The sequence below is a fragment of the Clupea harengus genome, chromosome 16, assembly GCF_900700415.2.
Source record: "Clupea harengus chromosome 16, Ch_v2.0.2, whole genome shotgun sequence".
NCBI lineage: Eukaryota > Metazoa > Chordata > Actinopteri > Clupeiformes > Clupeidae > Clupea > Clupea harengus.
Window position 1 is genome coordinate 4451698 of NC_045167.1, and position 18943 is coordinate 4470640.

At 46.1% G+C, this 18943-nt stretch overlaps 1 protein-coding gene across 1 annotated transcript; it reads right to left on the reverse strand.

The window, feature by feature from the left end:
• Positions 1–254: 254 nt before the first annotated feature.
• pnpla8 (patatin-like phospholipase domain containing 8) lies at positions 255–18120 on the reverse strand. The gene is made up of 9 exons (XM_031582679.2): positions 16968–18120; positions 16469–16618; positions 15988–16139; positions 15359–15453; positions 14942–15113; positions 14660–14717; positions 14225–14419; positions 3253–3448; positions 255–1577 (listed from the first exon to the last, which is right to left on the reverse strand). Exons 1-9 carry the CDS (start codon positions 17901–17903, stop codon positions 1303–1305), a joined length of 2229 nt encoding a protein of 742 aa, XP_031438539.1. The 5' UTR covers positions 17904–18120; the 3' UTR covers positions 255–1302.
• Between the last annotated feature and the right edge of the window lie 823 nt (positions 18121–18943).

Sequence of the window (18943 nt, forward strand, 5' to 3'; positions counted from 1 at the left end):
ATGACCCAATTGGAAAAAGCAATTAATACCAGCCTGTCAATCTACATTCCATGAAGGCTTCTGTCCTCTTTTTCTTATTTATTTAATTATTTTTCAGATGACAGAGCATTGTCGTGCAGGTTTGTCAGCTTTATAAAACAGGTTCATGCCATTCACACAACAGATCTGAATTCTTCAAATTGTGAAGGAGTTAATAATGTTAAATACTTGTTGCAAGTGTTTAGTTAAACAAGAACATCCAGATGACAGGCTGCTTAGGTTCTGAGACAGGTTTTATTGAATCGGTTCCAAACGGATAAACCTGCAGTCTCTCATCAGTGGCCTACACATAGAGCCAAGTATCAGTTTGTTTGTTCATAAACACAAACAATGCTTCAAATGCAAATGACTCCAAAAGCAAAAAACTAGCAGTAAAAACTAGCGCAGTGTATTAGCATCCTTAATCGTTTTAGTACATACTATTTACATTTTAGTACATACTTTTTACACATGAGGGGAAATGCACTAAGTGCGTAAGTACTACTCAATGGGGTTTAACCTCCAGCACAACATTTCAAGTGGCAGGAGTATAAAACTTTTCAAGTTGTGGTTTTTCAACGGTTCCCAAAAAAAATTAATAAATAAAAAAAAATAAAATCATAATTAAATAATGTCATTGAACCGACATGCTGCCTTTTTTTCCATTTCAAACCAGTGAAAATATTTCACTATTTGTTTAGCGCCACTTGAGAAAGGCTTTGTGTCAACTAGAAGTACAGTACATGCCAGTGAAGGTGCAGCGCACACACACAGCCCGAGGGATGCGGGCCGAATCTGAAATGATTGGACATGATTAAGACTTTGACACGTCACTAACGTGAACCCCATTTTACAATAACGTTATGAATTTGAAAGTAGCAAAGTACATCAGTCAAGTGAGATGAATCTGCACTGCTGCCGTGAAATCAGCAGGACATCAAACCAGTTTAGACGAGTTAAGGAGGTCTGTAAAAAGAGCCCGCGTCAGTACTCGCACCCTGACAATTCGTTTAAGAGCTCTCTGACGAAGGCCTACGTGAAATACACTAAAATCTCATCTGACCTCCAGAGCAGCTTAAGGGCAGCGCTGAAACACGTCACCAGGGGAGGCATAAGGCGTGTGGAGGGTTAAGGGAGGGACCACTGCATTCACTATAAACATTAAAAATAAAGGAGTTGCACAATATAATTAGTGTTCCCCAACGCACGCGCCCCTTCAATTCTTCAACAAGCCCTGAACGTGAGACCCTTGTGTCACTGCCTCCTCCCGGCCCACAGGAGGCACTAGAGCTTGGAGAGGAAGGGCAGTCCGTCGTACATGTCGGCCTTGAGCTTGAGCCACTCGGCGGTGCGCTGCACGACGCCCTTCTCCTGCGTCAGCACCGCGGCCGCCTTGCGCAGCTTGACGTGGTTGCGTTCCAGATAGCGACGGCCCTCCTCCTTCAGGAAGTTGAGCTTCTCGCGCCGGCTCTCGTCCAGAGGGATGTCTTCGCTCATGAAGGGATTGAAGCGGAAGTAGGTGTCGGGCGGCAACAGGGCGTCGAGCATGGTGTGGACCTCTGGTGGGGCAACACAAACACACACACACAGTGTTAACACCAAGTCTCCACATTCCGAAATTCCATCCTTTTCTGAACCAGTATTACCATTGCTGTAGAGACTTTTATTTTATTTTCAACTGAAGGTTAAAAATGTTATAATCCCACTGTTGCTGGTGATCAAACCGTACACGACACAAAGCCTCAACAACTATTGCTATGGAGGTCGGCGTTCTCTCAAAAGATCATTTCAATCCGAGCATCATCACATGCACTGAATTCCAACACACAGCACACAATGACACAGGGGAATGCTTCTGTGATGATGTCATCTGTGTGTGTGTCACACCGTCTGCGGATTTAAAACCATCAACTCAGTTCAGATCAAATCCCAAACAAACATTTGTCTACAAAAACGTGTACAAATGACTTGATGCGACTACCTCCAACTGTGACTGGGGATATGCACTGAAATGAATTCAAACAGCGCCACTCGCCGCAATGCAGCTCCATGATGGTGGTCGGAGTGCTGACGGGCTCTTGGCACCTGATGGTTAATGATGCTATCTGACTGCAGAGGGGACCCAAAGGTCAGCCTGGTAATCAGAACTTTAAAAATAGCTACGATTACGTGAGTTGTTAATCCTCGCTGGAGAGGCCGCGGCCAGATGTGAGCGGTGACATCTGTTGGAGTTTAACACTTTGCGTGCCAATGGCCCATAACTACATTTCACCGTTGGCAAAAATAAATCCGTGGATTTAGTTAATCCGTGTATTGTTTAAAAATAAATAAATAAATAAATATTGTCACGATTCAGCACACTAATGAAATGAGTTGTGGCTTGGTTTTAGGTATTTGATGGTGATCTTGAGATCAGGTGTTTGGATTTGTTTATTGGAAGGTCAAGTTCAGCAATATCCTTTGTGGCTTTCATTTGCATTAACATCCTGGATGTAAAAAACACCGGACAAAAATGAAAAAGTGAAAAATTGAGGGGATGGTGTAAATGTATGCATGGCCCTTTGGTGCCCAGGCTCTCATACAGTATTAAGCTTTAATGATAAACGGACCAGATTCATAACAAGGAACCAACACATTATGAAAGGGAATAGGGAAGAATACAATGGTATTCGCATTAAAAATAACAGTTAGCTACTTAAAGTCGCATAAGATAATAGCATGATTTCAAATTAAAGAGAAAAGTTAGCTACTTAAATTCACATGAGATAATAGCATGATTTTTTTAATTCACATGAGATAATAGCATGATTTCAAAAGGTGGACAAGGTTGGTATTCGGAGGGCACAAAGTAAAAGTTTGTCCAATGAAGAAAGAAAATGTATGACGCAAAGTTTCAGGCTTTTAGACTATTGGTGCTTCCTTCAAAGAGACTGGAAGACATGATTTAAATGAGAGTTTGGGGCATGAGGTGTCAGGTATGACTGAGTTAGAAGTGGAGAGAGGGGGGGCACTTAGCGGTCTTTATATCAGAAATGTACATATAACATTTATTCATTAAAAATATGCTTTGATCCAAAACAGCTTAATTTACATGTGAGGTGTTTATTTCATCAGTAAGTGTCTTCACGGGGACATAGGATCTCTCTTCCCCACTGTATTAGAGACGCAGAGGCACCCTTTTGGGAAGGTGAACCTGGAAGAAACGGGACGGAGCTGGAGAGACCTCCCACTCACCCTCCGTGTCTGTGGCGCTGCTGATGACGTTGGTGATCTTGGTCTTGAGGCTGGTGTAGGTGGCGCCGTTCTTGCCGCCCGTCTCGTAGCGGCCCGTGCCCAGAGACACCACACACTGCACGGGCGTGTTGGGCCACAGGTTCTTGCACTCATGGATGGCCAAGGCAGTGGGGTTATTGATCAACAGGCCTCCGTCCTGAAACACACAACCCATGGAATGTAGAATAGTAGAGTGGCAGGTTCCCCAATACCCAGCATTACCCACCCACCCATTTTTGTTCAACTTACATTACAACAAACCCCATAAAACAAGTGAAGAATCACGGTTTCTAATGCTACTCTATGGAGTTGTAAACTCAAGATGTCCGAGTGCAGTTGTTACTAAACTGCCATTGGCTCGTCTGCGTTCGAGGGGCGGGGCTTAGCCATAGGTCAATTGTTCAATCCCTCACACACTGGGTTGAGCGCATGACTTTTGATTTCTCATTGTTTGTCAATATTTGTAGACACTTTTATTATATGTCGTTTGTATCCATATAATAGGAAATGTAATGTATTTCACGTATGTGAAGAAGCTATTTAGTCTTGCTAATCTGTCATAAAACCACAGTGAAAAAGCACATAGGAGAGGCAAACCTAACCTCTGCCTCAATGAAGGGGGCGTGCGATAGCCTGGAAAATGGACTTCCAATCCAGTGAAGTGATAAATACATAATGGGAGACCAATGCCAGAGCTAAAAGGTTTGCTCCAAACGACAGGACAGAAGATAACTTTAGCAGCTAAACTCCGGACCAAACTCGGCTGACGGCCATGTCTTTTAAGTAAATGTACATTTTTCGGCGTTTTCACGCTTAGATTTTTCAAAAGTTAGCGAGAAAAAGACACTGTACTATCCGATAACACCGTTATTGTAACCAGCATAAATGGTTGATGTAATTTGCGAGGTGTCTGTCAGCCAACTGTCTGACATTAGCACGTTAGATAGTATAACGTTCTTGCAGCGTACCAACGTCACACGTTACCGTAAATGCCATCTTAAAAAGGCCGCTCGAAACCAACGCTTTCACCCGAAAGACATGTCTTGTAATATTCATGACAGCTTGCATTCGCAGATTACTTAGAGGAATCAACAGAACATACATCGAATCAACAGAACATAACTAAATCTCCGCTTAGCATGCTAGTGGCTACTAATAGCAATGTGCACTTGCATGTAGCCCAAATACACAATCTATCACAGTAGTAACTTCATGAAACCCTTACTTTCATAAGGTTCGCACACAATGCCTCACATACGTGTCAAACTATGATGATTTAAGCACTCGAAATGTATTAGGCACACAGTGTGGTCAACTACTTTTCCACTGAATTGGCGAGGAACTAAACTTGTCACTATCAGCTGCCCGCAGACGGCGTTGATAGGCAACGTCACTATCGACAGAGTCTTTCATACATAGACAGCTGCAGCCATAGATATATATAAAGGCCTATTTAAAAGCTTTTATATATATCTATGGCTGCAGCCGCCATGATTTATTTAAACTGGAGCGTTTACTGGAAATGACTCGAGCCAAACACGGCCGACGTCATGCACGCAGCAATTACGTAGTGAAGAAGAACATTTGTTATAATGAATTGACATAAAAAGGTAAATCTAAAACCTTTTGTAAAAAGGTAAATCTAAAAACCTTTTGTACCCTTTATTTTTATAAAAAAAAATATCGGTTATCGTATCGGTATCGGCCACAATAAACCATTAATTATCGGTTATCGGCCCTAAAATTCCATATCAGTGCATCTCTAAAAGGAATGGAATGAAATAGGGAGGCCAGTGAGAACCATCTCAAACAAAGGGTCAGAGAAACTTCATCATACAGGTTTCCAGACCTGATTGCATTCATTGACATTAAGAGCCTAGAGGGTATCTTGGCTAGAGTCTGAGATGCTTGTTGGACTGCATTTATATAGTGCTTTTCTACTCCGAGAGCACTCAAAGCGCTTTACAGCCTCAGACATCTACCCATTCATACACCAATGGCAGAGGCTACTATCTAAAGTTGCCAACCTGTGCATTGGGAGTGGTTAGGGGTTCAGTGTCTTACTCAAGGACACTTTGACACTTGGTGAGGAGGAGCCGGGAGAACGAATTAGCAACCTTCCGATTACTAAACGACTCCTCTACCTCCTGAACCACTGGTCGCCCCACTGTCGGAGTATGTTTCCGGAGTAAGACTGTAAGAATCATGAAATATCAGAATTAGCCAGTCGTAAGCTTTGCTTTTTAGTGAGCACCTTAGTATTTAACCTCTTTTTTTTTCTTTTCTGGAATGGGATTTTCACATAGGGACACCCCCCCCACCCCCACCCATCCACACACACTCGGCTATCATTAATTCATGACCAGTGTTGTTAGCGGTACATGTCCTGGTTTCTCCCATTGTTATGGTTGCCTGTCTGATCTCTTTTTAGTGCCGCGAAGCCTCTGGATTGTAGGTGACTTCAAATCAGGGGCAGATGAAGCGGCGGCTACTGGAATATCAAGTTGGTGCACACAGATCCAACAGAAACACAACTGCATGTACATCAATTTCTACAAATGCTAATGCACAACCCCATGCATACACTACAAAGAAGAGTATACAGATTAAACAACTGGCTACTGCGGCCTACACTGAACATGTTTGACACAAACTAGCATCCTCGTGCACATCAGTAGAGGTAAAACGTTTAGTAAGGCTATTACAGAACCTGAACCCTAAAAATACCTATCACACACAAACACCAAAGGAAAGCTCAAACACGTAGGCGCCCCTGTGTTAGGCGGTGTGTGTGTGTGTGTGTGTGTGTGTGGGGGGGGGGGGGGCTTTGAGGCTTTGAGGTCTGCCAATTACTGAGCGGAAGCCCCGGGGTGAGGGGTCTAATCTCCATAATTCACCAGGAGAGAGAGAGAGAGGGAGGGACTGAGACAGGGAGCGACAGAGAGAGAGAGGGACAGAGACAGGCGAGCGACAGAGAGAGAGAGAGAGAGAGAGAGAAAGAGAAAGAGAGTGTGTGTGTGAGTGAGAGATCCAGAAAGTCTGACATGGTTTGAGGTAAATAGATAGTGAGAGAGAGAGGCAAGTAGGGGGTATTAAAAGCCTGCCGGGCACATGGTGAGACATGAGAGGGTGGTTGGTTGGTGGGGGATCAAACCCACAGGCTGCAGAGCTCATTACAGAGGCAGGGTCTGGGGTTTGGGATGGGGGGTGGGGCTCGGAGTATCCCAGGAGGACCCAGCCCAGGGGGCCATGTGGAGCCATGCCAAACTCCTCTCCTCTCATCTCTCCCTTCCTCTTCTCTTCTTCTCTCCTTCCTTGCCTTCAGTCGCTTCTTCTCTTCCCTCATGTCATCTACCATCCCTCTCTTCTTTTTTAGTCCCCTCTCCTCCCACATTCCTTCATCTTCTCTTGCCCTCACCTTTCATCCCTTGCTTCTCTTCTCCTCCTCTTTCCTTTTATCTCCCATCCCTCCCTCTTACCTTGCCCTCTCCCCTCATATCCCTCTCTTCTTCTCATCTCAGATCCCTTGTTTCTCTTCTCCTCTCTCCTATCCCACTCTTGTTTTTTTACTCTTCTCTCCCCTCCTCTCATATCCCTCTCCTGTCATATCCCTCTCATCTCCTCCCCTCCTCTCCTCCTCCTCCTCCTCCTCCTCCTCCTCCTCTCCCCCCTCCTGTCCCCCCCCCCACCCCCCTTCCAGCTCATCATCCCTCGTCAGCACCTGGGCCTTGTGTTAAACTTTAACCTCGTGTTAAAGTGAGGTCAGGGTGGAGTCAGGAAGGAATGAATGAAGGCACGACCTTTGAGTCTCCGATCAATCTGCAGCCGGTCCCAGACGAGCAGTCATTCATCAGCACCAACAAAACCATCACTGACGTCAGCACGAGTCCTCTGTCCTTTCTCTCGTCTTCGTCTGACAGAACAACATCAATACCAAACGCCACAGCACCCTTACAAGCACATGCACAATCATCAACATCAACAGCGTTTATGTTTATTACCCAACCCTGACCACCAAACCAAACCAATCCTCCTCCTCCTCCTCCTCCTCCTCCTCCTCCTCAGCATCAGCACCATCAGCAGCAGAGAAAGCCACAAGATTGAGATCAGCGTTTACACGGACATCTTTTCATCTGCCATTCCCTTTCAAGGGCTTACAGTGCATGAAGTCAGTGATGATGTGAATACTGAATGCTTGACGGATATCCTGGTCAAGGCCAGGCAACAGGCTGCCATAGAATAAAAGTACCATGTGGCTAGTATTCATAGATAGGTGGGCTATGTTGGAACATCTTCCTCCTACTCTTCAGCTCAGGAGCCATTACACTTAAACACCTTTCCACACCATCTGGGTACTATGGTGGTGTTGGTGGTACAGTTGTTAGGGTCGCTGCCCTCTAAGCGGCCAACCCAGGTTTGTTTCCCGGCCACCGCTGGAATGCCTATGTAAGCCACTTTGGGCAGAAGCATCTGCTAAATACCGGACCTTTACCGTTACGGGTTTGAGTGATTAAATACCGGACCCTTACTAGTTTGAGTGATTAAATAGCAGACCTTTACCCCTTTACTAGTTTGAGTGAATAAATCTTTCAACTCTGTGAGGACGAACAGAGGACCATCAAGTGATGCAAGATTTACATCCAGTGTTCAGAGGGAATCTCACCAGCTTATAAACAGCTTACACAGAGGAGGGGGTTTGCGAGTTTGAAACGCAAAATGACAGAACAAATTATTTACTCCTTATTAACTTGATGATGACAGCAGGGCCTGAGACAAAACAGACAAGGTCAGGGAGACTCTGGGTGGCAGCCTTAGTCATCCAGTCCTAGTCACAGGCTCCAGGACGTGCGACATGACATGACACACACCACACACACACAGGGCATCTAGTCTCTTGTCCACCGCAGGGCACTATTGTATAGCGCGCCATTCTCTCATTCAGTTCTTGACCATGTATTGTCACTTGGAGCAGATGCTCTTGTCTGTGAAGTGGCTGATGTTCATATTCAGACGGAGCTGGAGAGTTGAAAACAGTACTGCATTGACGGGCGGCTGGATGAGAGAGGCTGGCATGCTGGAGAAACCCAAATATGCATGAGGTCAAAAGGTCTCAGGAGAGCTTATGTGGGTTTTCTCCGCTTCGTTTCTTAAGTGGGTTTCTTCATGAGGTGGGGTGTATTAGGAAGATGATGAGTAACATGTGGGCGGTCACAGGATGGAGACTGCAGCCAATAGACATTCAGCGTTCAGTCATCCTCTGCGTTTGAAAGACCAGTCACCAGAGAAGGAGGGAGCGCAAGCTAAGAAGGCCGTTAGGATTTAAATGCACACACACACACACACACACACACACACACACACACACACACACACACACACACACACACACACACACACACAGATAGTAAACACCCATTTGCAAACACTCACAGACACACACACACACTTGCATGTAAACGCACAACCAGCTCTTTCAAGATGAGCACTTTCCCCCGGCACAAAAGGCATATTCATTTCCAGTGCGTTAAGGCAAACTGAAATCAGAGCATGGTTTGCTGAATTCTCCCGGCTAATGGCAGTACTTTTCCCAAATAAGCACAGTGTCTGCCTCAGGCACTTAGGAAGGGTGGGGGAGCAAATCACAAAACTCTCAAAACCAGCGTTTCTGTGTGTGTGTGTGTGTGTGTGCATCTGTCGGTCTGTGGCTGTGTGTCTGAGTGCGCGTGTGTATATATAGTGTCATACATAATGTGCATATTGCTAATTAGGGGTGCATGCAATGCTTACGGCTCCAAGTGCAAAGTCTTCAGATCAAAGAATGACGTAAGTAGCAGGTGTTAACCTCACAGAGCTGGAGACTGCTCCTCAGATACTTCCACATGGGTGAATCACACCACACTACTCTTCCAAAAAAACAAACTAGGTCATCATTTACACACACACACGCACTCACTCGGTCCCGCACAAGCATACATACATACATACATACATACACACACTCAAACCCACACACAGGTATGCATAATCAGTCCCACACACTCAAACATGCAGGTATGCACACAGTCCCATACAAGCACGCACATATGGTCCCACACGCACACACACACACGCACTGAAGCTTACAATGGCTGCTACAAATTGAGATGTTCTCTCCTGGAACAGAACCTGAAACATGACGGTGGGGGCGGTCTGGTGTTTGAGCCCAGTGTTTAGAGTCTTTCGCTGTGGGTGGATGCCTCCACATTTCCCCAGAGGCCCCAGCCAGTCTTTCATTCACACTTCCGTTTCTGATATGAGACGCACCGCGGGACGGCAAGCTCATTCTCCGCATTAGATACTGTGTCTCTGTGGTGTGTGTGTGTGTGTGTGTGTGTGAGTGTGGTGTGTGTGTGTGGTGTGTGTGTGTGTGGTGTGTGCGAGTGGTGTGTGTGTGTGTGTGTACGACTGTGACGTGTGTGTGTGTGTTGTGTGGGACTGTGATGTGACGTGTGTGTGTGTGTGTGTGTGTTTGTGTGACTGTGTTTGTTGGGCCTTCACTTGAAGAGCAGCATGAAAGAACACAATGAACACTCAAGCTTAAAAACGAAATGGTTTCATAACAGAGACAAAAAGCAAAATGAATATCAATTGGAGCAAAGCGTTGGTCTCATGAATATAAAAATCAACAAGACAGACTATCAGTAGATCTTTCTAGAGAATAAGAGAGAACGGAGGGAGGAAGAGAAAGAAAGACTGAGAGGGACATACACAGAGAACGTGAGAGAGAACGAGGAAAAAAAGAAACCCGTTGCTGTAATTTAGACTACCAAGCCAGACACTTTGGGTGCTGTGTGTCGCAGGGTCGAGGTGCCACTTCAAAGTTGCAAGTCTACTCTAAGGACAGAAGACTCTGGAGCTCCTCATTAACGCTGCAGAACCCAGCCCCAGACCGAGAGGTCCCGCCACTCAACAGGTCTCGGTGCCAAGTGCATTTGCATTTTAATCACACTCTATGGCCAAAACACACACACAAACACACACAAACACACAAACACAAGTTGCACTTAGTGGAGCCCAGCTCTTAGTGCTGAAAGCTCTGATTAATAGAGAGAGAACGCCTGAAGTCCACCGCTATGCATAAGCAGGGTTAAGTTGCCCTCAAGGCTAATAGCGTGATATTACTAGAGAGATGAAGGGAGCGAGAGGGAGAGAAGGGAAAAAAATTTGAACAACCGGGAACGGCCTGTGGATCACACACAAACACACACACACACACACACACACACACACACACACACACACACACACACACACACAGAGGCATGAGGCTTAACTAAAAACATGAGAGTTAATCTCCCAGACCCAAACAGGAGAGGTCTCTCCGGAGGAACACAAACCCCAACAGCCACGTCAAACTCATTTATACACTAACAGTGTTACATTTGCTTTGATTCATAATCAATACTGATATGAGAATATTTTCAGATCTTTTTTTGTTTTTGTTTTATTAAAAAATAATGTGTGTTAAAATGGGCTTCTGTGTATATTAAGATAACCACATAAAGAATATAGGCCAGTCCTTTTAAAATAGCACACTTGCTGGATGTTGTTCCCTGGAGTGTAATTTTGCCTTAAATATCCCCGTGCTCCCCTGCACACTCCTTCAATGTCCTCAGCTTGTGTTCACACGCTGGCCAAGATCATCCGAGCTGTGGCTTAAGGCGTTCAGAGTGGCGCCAACAACTTTGAAGTCATTGTTAAAGTTGCAGAAACTACATGCACAGCTGAGATGTAGGTCTTTAGTGTACGTAAAAGCAGTGGTCCTCAAAGTGGGGTCCACAACACATAGACAGAATGATTTGCTATAAATTTTAAAATTGTTCTGTATCGTTACAAAAACATATATCTACAGATGGGGACCATGTGTGCCAATAAAACAGGCATATTGTGTCCATTACTCCCACCCACGTTAACTTTGGACCAATCGAAACTCTGATATCATTGATTAATTATGACATTGACGTGATGTCACACTCCCTTCACTCCGGGCACAAGGAACTGCTCCTGCTGCTGCTTAGCTTGCCTTATTAGCCAGCGAGCTAGCTGGCGAGCACGGGGAAACGTTCGAGTCAGTCCACATCTTCCAGTGCTGCTAAGCTCGGTTTTATTGAGAACAGCGACGGGAGACCCAATACGTCATGTGTCTTCAGGTGCTAGTGAAGGAAGCCATGAAACCAGCCAAACTAAAGCAACATGTGATTACAAAGCACCCGGATTCAAATTGAAATGCGTTGCTCTATCACTATGAAATGGGTCTGAAGTATTTAGGTTGAAAAGTTTTAGAATACAAATTCCATTGGCATAAATGGTCGTAAACACATGCTTAATCTATATTATGACAATGAGGGGGGGGGCCTTGGAAAATGTTCTCCCCTGTAAGTGGTCCCTGGCCCCAAAATGTTTGAGAACCCCTACATAAACAGATGAAAGTGTCTGCAAATGGTTGAAATTGTAATACACGCCATAAAAACAGACAGGTGTCATTTTGCTCTGCCAGTACATCATCAGCTTGTGTCTAGGGTCTCCACTCTGTCCTATGGATGTGTTCTAGAACACTTCTAGAACAATTCTGGTCGATTGTTACAGTACACATTCACCAGAGATTGTTTTTTTCCCAACCTGTCAATTTTTGAAAAAGATTTAAAAGTCTGAGAATACATTTATTAAAGATAAATGTCACCATCTGTCTGTCTGAAAGCAACAGCTTTCTGGAATCAGTGAACCAGCTGCTGGTTGGGGGGGGGGACTACAAAAGGGGGCGGCGATTGTGTACCTGTCAAATGTGCGGTGCAACAGTCATACTCATAAATCAGCAGTGTGGAACTTTCCAGAATTCCCATCTGCGCTGCGCTGAATGTAACCCATTCATCAAGCGTACTGGACTTCTGTCTTCTGCTCTTAACACAGACAAGGGCCACTTTGTGGGCAGGCAGGCCGCTGTGTGAAGCCAGTGGCGAGCCACAGGAGTCGATGCTGGTGTATGACGTGTCCTCCAACGGCACTGGGAACAGTGAGGTCTGGGGTGATTAATCTTGTTTTTGCCCCAGCAGATAGGACATCGTGGCTTGGCCCAGCTCGGGTCGCCTTCAAGCAGCCCCCTTAAAGAGCATCTTGGGGTGAGTCAGTCAGTTCATCGGAGCAGAAGGGGTGGTTGAGGGATGGCTAATGCTATGCTAATGCTACACTGGCATGAACTTGTGCCAGGCTAGCCTCAGCAGGCAGTTATGAGTAAGTGAATGAGTTTGTGTGTGTGTGTGTGTGTGTGTGTGTATGTGTGTGCCTATGGGCATGCTTACAGTAAGCTATGACTCCTCATTAACAGAGAGATGTTTTTTTTATTTTTGTTTTTTTAGAGTAACCTCATAATGGGTCATCAATCTAGTCAGCGTGCATCATCAGGCACTGGGTATGAACTTCAGTGCCATAACTTCTGAATGTTGAACTGGACTGGGACTGTTTCAATGATCAGAGCACAATCGGTCACAGAGGCATCAAGCAGAAGTTATTTCCTCTGTAGTACATGTCTACCTCCACCTGGCAAACCAAACTGAATTTGGCCCAACTGTGGGCCAAGTCAAGCCCAAGTCTGGTTCTGATTCAGTAGGTCCTTTAGGTCCAGATATGCCCCTCGAATAAGCTTCTATGTAAACAACAACAAAACTCAGGGTGGATTGTCTGCAGGCATATCTTACCAAATCTATTAGCTCCATAAATATTCCCTGAAGGGGAAGAAGAAAATCAGCCCACTTTAGAGCTGATGACAAAAGAAAAGACGCTTGAAGTTTGGTGCTATTTCTGTGGCCGGCGAGTCACAAACGCACTACAGGACTCACCTTGTCTTTCTGAAAGGGTCTATAATTAGCTTCCATTCCCTCCTGAATTCTGAAGGTGATGCTACACAGGGCAACGTTTTGAGCAACGTTGCTGGGCAACGCTGTTCGGACAATACATTTGTATCATCAATCTGACAATCAACAATAGGAACCAGTCATTTGACTGCCCAGAAACATTGCTTTAAAAACTAGGCCCGTGTATGATCAACTTAAAGGGTGGAACTCTCATCAAATTCATTGTGAGATCACACCACTCCCGCATCCGCAAGCAGCTCGTAGCACATTTAAGGACAGAGTCACACAGTGTGGGGCTGTAGGGGACCCTCTCCTCCTCTCCTCATGCCATTCCAAGGCCACTTCAGGAGAGCGCTACAAGGACAGCCCAGCTAACCCGCTGTTAAGGCCTTATTGAGAAGAGGAAATGATTTAGAATGGCCTTGAGGAGGGCTTGCCAGGAAAGGTCCTCTTAGAGAAAGGTATTGATCTCAGGGCTGATCGCTTAAGAATAGGTGTTCCTGTTCAAGACTGATTGCTTCCCAGCAATCTACCTAAATACTGACCAGAGAACAGGCATCAGTGTATGGGTGGGCAGACCAGTGGTTTGAGTCAGCGTCTGAACTGATTAATCGATACAACCAAGAGGCAGACATACGAGGAGTGACCTTCATCAATCAAGTAGTGGACGTTTCCACTTTACATACTGATATAGATTGATATTGCATCTGGACCTCAAATACACAAAAGAGAAAGTTCTAGAAATGACTCCAGGAACAGGCTGGCTCTACAATGAAATAAAAAAACACAAACAGGACCTGCTTGAGCGGGGATGGATAGGTGACAGAGAGGATCCAGGACCAGGATTGACAGCCCTTTACACCAACTCGTCTCACATGTCTGGTGGAGACCCTCTCATCATCCCCCACTAAGTGGACAGACTTAAAATGGCCAGGCGCCTTCTAACTTGCTGCTTTCTGACATCCCTGCTGCAGCCCAACGGCCCCGCTTACCTGTTTTGAGGTGACCGCCCCCCTAACCTGCTTCCACTCTACAGTCCTGCTTACCTGGTGGAGGTCATTGCCCAGCATGCACTCCTGGAAGAAGCCCGGGGCTGCTGAGGAGGCCCGTATGGCCTGCCACAGCTTGTGCTGGCAGCCCCCCAGATAGTGGGAGCGCACACCCGGCAGCAGGTCGTAGTTCCTGAAGACGTAGGCCTTCAGAGGCAGGCCACGGTTCACTAGGGTGCTCACTGCTGCCACCTAGGGGACAACACAAGCTACTGACTATGGCAAATGTATGAAGGCTTCTTAGGTGGTGGTGTTTTGAAAACACACCTGCCATCCTGTTTCATTGGACAAAACAGTGCTAAACAATGTTTTTTTTTGCTTTTTTTTTTCAAAAACACATAAATGTTCTACCCAGAATACAATAAGATGAATTTTAAGAACTCCTTTGGCTGTCAAAAACATAATAATGGGATAATAGCATTCAACACTTACCTTGGGACATTTTGGATTCTTGGCTGTGTCAATCAATAGACTAGGACCCATTCTCTCTCTAAAAAAAATAATAAAAAAACATAAAAACTGATGCTTCACATGCAATTATTACAGAGAATGGAGATAAATACAATCCATAAAATCCAGCCAGGTTTGGGGCTAAAAAAAAGAAAAAAGAATTGTGTGATGGCCCCTAAATCAAGTACGCACACGCGCACACACACACGCACGCACGCACGCACGCTCTCTAAGAGGAATACCCTTTGAACCAGTACTACTCACTTCAGGATGTTCTCCCATATCTCACTGTCGTAGTACGCATGGCTCCAACCCATCTTCACAGTTCCCACGATGAGGTTCTGCTTGAAGACGTCGGAACCCAGTTTCCTATACATCTCCTCACACTCGTCCAGAGGGATTTGAAACACCCCTACCATGAAAGCCAAGATTGCACCTGGAACACAGAGGTCAAAGGTTAACTGACAGAGGTCACACTTGAACAGGGCTGCTGTTTGGATATGCAACAACTGCTAAACTGAGAGAAAAGCCTATGGAAGAAAAGGAGTATATCAAATGAGCATGTCCACTATGGCAGCAAAGAACAGACACAGTAGACTTTTATGCTCTCCATGCTTTGCTTGGCAAAAATGCTTTAGAGTCTTTTGGTCACGCCAGAGGGATAGGGGCAGGGTGACGTACCTGTACTCACTCCACAGATGTAGTCAAACAGCTGATAGATGGGTTTGCCAGTCAGGGCCTCCAACTCATGCAGAGCCTGTAAGGCAACCAAACCCCTGGAACATGTCCAGTGGGGAAATGTGACAAGTTCAATATGCATGTAGACAAAATAATTCACACACTCACAATACTGTTGAGAAATGTATGTATATACATGACCTTAACAACAATACAGAAAATAATTAAAATATTAAGTAAATATATGCAAACATAACACAAGCCTCAGATGAATCCTGTCCTTTAAGTTATCTTAAATGGGTACATGACACTACTGTAGCCCTTCTGTTTGCAGTAACACAAGCACTCATTAAACATATCCCTTCGGCACGGAAAGAACCGATTTGGCAAATAGTATCTATTAAATACTCTTTAAACATGGTTGCGCTTGCTATATGGAAGCATAATAGTAAAAAAGGTAAATGTGACGCTTTTATCCAAAGTGACGCACAGACAACCTGCAGCAATCGGAAATCGAACCCGGGCCAACCGTTTACACTTACAACAACGCCGCCAACCACTGCACCACCACGCCATGAGTGTACATCTGTATTGTACTGCGTTGTGATATACTCTATGACTGTGGCATGTACCTGGTTCCTCCTCCATCGATGGACAGCACTCTGATGCCACGCCCTTTGACTGGGTCCGTGTAGCCGACGACGGCCAGAGCCTGCCTCACGGCCGCCTGCAGGCTTGGGTCCCGGGCCTGCCTGAGTCGCAGCAAACACGAGATCACTCGCTCCTGCAGAGGGGGAGACACAGAGCGTGTTAGGTCCCAGCACATTAGTTTGTTTGACTGTGTGTGTGTGTTAGGAGTCCTTGCATCCATCAGTGTGTGTTAATGTGGGTTTATGTAATATCAGGCTACAAGATTAATTGGTATAAGTCTGACGTAATGCCAGTATCTAGAACCTGTCTTCCAACAATTAATAATAACGCACATGCACGAACACACGAGCGCACGGACATGCACGAACACACGAGCGCACGGACACGCACGAACACACGAACGCACACACACCCACGGACACGCACAAACACACAAGCGCACACACACACGCACACACCTACCTTGACGGCTACCCCTCTGGTCTCTGGGAACTCCAGTAGGTGACAGGTGAGGTCCTCCACTCGGCTGACGGTGATCTTCACATCGGTCACTCTCTGCAAGGCCTGGACTAGAGCCCTGGTCCTGTTGTCCACACTAACACGAGCTATGATCTAAACAAGAAACACACATACAAACATGGTGATGTGGAGGCACAGTTTATTTTATTGACTCTCTCCACCTGTGTAATTCCATGGATAATACATTTTGGCAAACTACCCTACCTCCCCTGACCCGTATTTTTTAAGTTCTTAAGGGTCATGTCAAAGGCTTGGACATTCCCCAGTAATCATCCATTTATAGCATTTACATAAAAACACTGGCCCGTTTCACTTACGGTCCTTACTACTCAACACATTAATCCAGAGGGGAACTTCCAACACCAAGACTGAAATTAGTACCTCCAATGGACTTCCTGTGCGGACATTTATAATGTGAGGTGATGAGTTTTTGAAGCCCTACCCTCTCTCTCTGAGACAGCAGCCTCTGGGCCTTGTCCTCAGCCTCCTTCTCCTCTTTGCTCTTCTCCTCGCCTTCCCGGGGGTTCACCTGCTCCGAGCCGGATGGCTTGTCCTTATCAGCTGCGGCATTCTTCGAGTCGGCCCGGAACTTGGGGACGAGGGGGGCAATGTAGCTCCCCACGAAGCTCTGCACACTGGGCCTGGGGTAGGAGAGGTAGTGACTAATACCCTTCCTGGGGGAGGCCGGTTGCACTGGGGCAACATCTTCGGACTTGGGTGCAGTGGGTAGGGTGGCAGGGGTGGATGTGGCTGGGGTAGTGTGTTCGACAGCAGGTAACTCAGGGGAAGTTTCTATCGGCCGTTTCCCCACCACGGGCATCATGACAGGTGTGTGGTTCCGGGGAAGGGACCGGGTTGGGTTAGCCCCAGGTGCTGAGGCTGCGGGATCTGGACTTCTCCTCTGCTGGGCCCACTGCTGCTCCACAGGTTCTGGTGGCGCGTCGCTGCCGAAGTAGGTGTTGACGTGCTGGGAGAGGTGGCTGTAGGTCTCGTCCATGTTGGTGGAGAAGGCGGCCGGCTGGAGGCGCTGTAAGGTCTGCTTGGCCACGGCCGCAGACACGGTCCCTGCCTGTGAGGCGAGGCTGACTTTCAGCTTCTCCCTGACCTGGATGTGAGGCACCTCCACCTCCTCCGCCACCCTCTCCACAACTTCCTCCTCGTGCCTTTTCTCTTGCTCGGGCATCTCCATGGTAATGCCGGGCGGCACCGCCGTTGCCATCATGGCAACTGTTGCGGCCTCCTGGTTTGTGGGGCCGTGCACATGGACCTCAACGGCGGCGGCGGCTTTGCCGGATCTCAACCTCGTGATCTTGGAGAGAAGGTCCGTTCCGCTGACTGCTTTGGAGACGGTGTCCAGCGTGCTCCTGATTCGGGACATGCGTCGGCTATTCTGAGGGCCTGAACTGGGACACTTGGGAAGAGACCGTTTATCTGGCCTCAGATCTCCATCACTGATGTCAAGTTATGGGTTTGGCTGGTGGATCTGCATCCATTTACACATTGTGGGGAATCATACCTCTTTGAAGTAGCAGAATGACCATTTTGTCTGTATTCCATTAAATAAGATACTAGACAGAGTTAGGGATCTTTAGCTGCTTTCAGTCGTATGTCCAACAGGATCCTGGCACATGATTCCACCAAGACTGGACATCTGAAAAACTAGGAAATCTAAAAAAGAAAATAATATTCATTACATTAACATCTTTAAATGCAAAAATTATAATAATTGATTTGATGACTGGTAAAAAATAAGGTGTGTTCAGTTGAAGTTTGTGCCACTACCACGTGCGGTCACTGACAAGGACTTGGATGACCTGTTTACTGTCACTATGGTAACCGTTAGCACTACTCACAACTTCTTCAGAGGCTGACCGAAAAATACAAGCCTGCAACACCTAATATTTGAACGTGCCAGCCAAATATAAGGTTGACAGTTTGAGAGTATTATTTTCACGGAGCGCCATGGACAACTCATCTCATACTGTGACAGCAAACGAAATCGTCGAAGATGTCATTGAAACCGCACAGTCCATCGTTGGCTGCAAGCCATTGGACCAAGATGCTTTGTCTGACTACAAGATGAAGAACATTCATTGGGTAACCTGCAAAAATTTCACAGTTGATATCGGGAAAAAACAAATTGAGGAGTACATTAAGACATGGGAAGTAAACTCTAGCTGGCTATTCAGTCTAGAATTTGATCAAGAGACTGAGTTGGAGTATCATAACCAGTATCATTACAGAGTCCAATGGAGCATCCCAACTCGACGAACTCCAATTCCTAGGGGAACTGCGTGTGTTTTCTTCGTCATCGAGATTTCCAAAATTAAACCACAAACACTACCCGTGGAGGTGTACTTTTCCGTGGAATCAAATCGAATGACACATCGTCCAGGAAAGACTAGGTTCAGAGAGAAG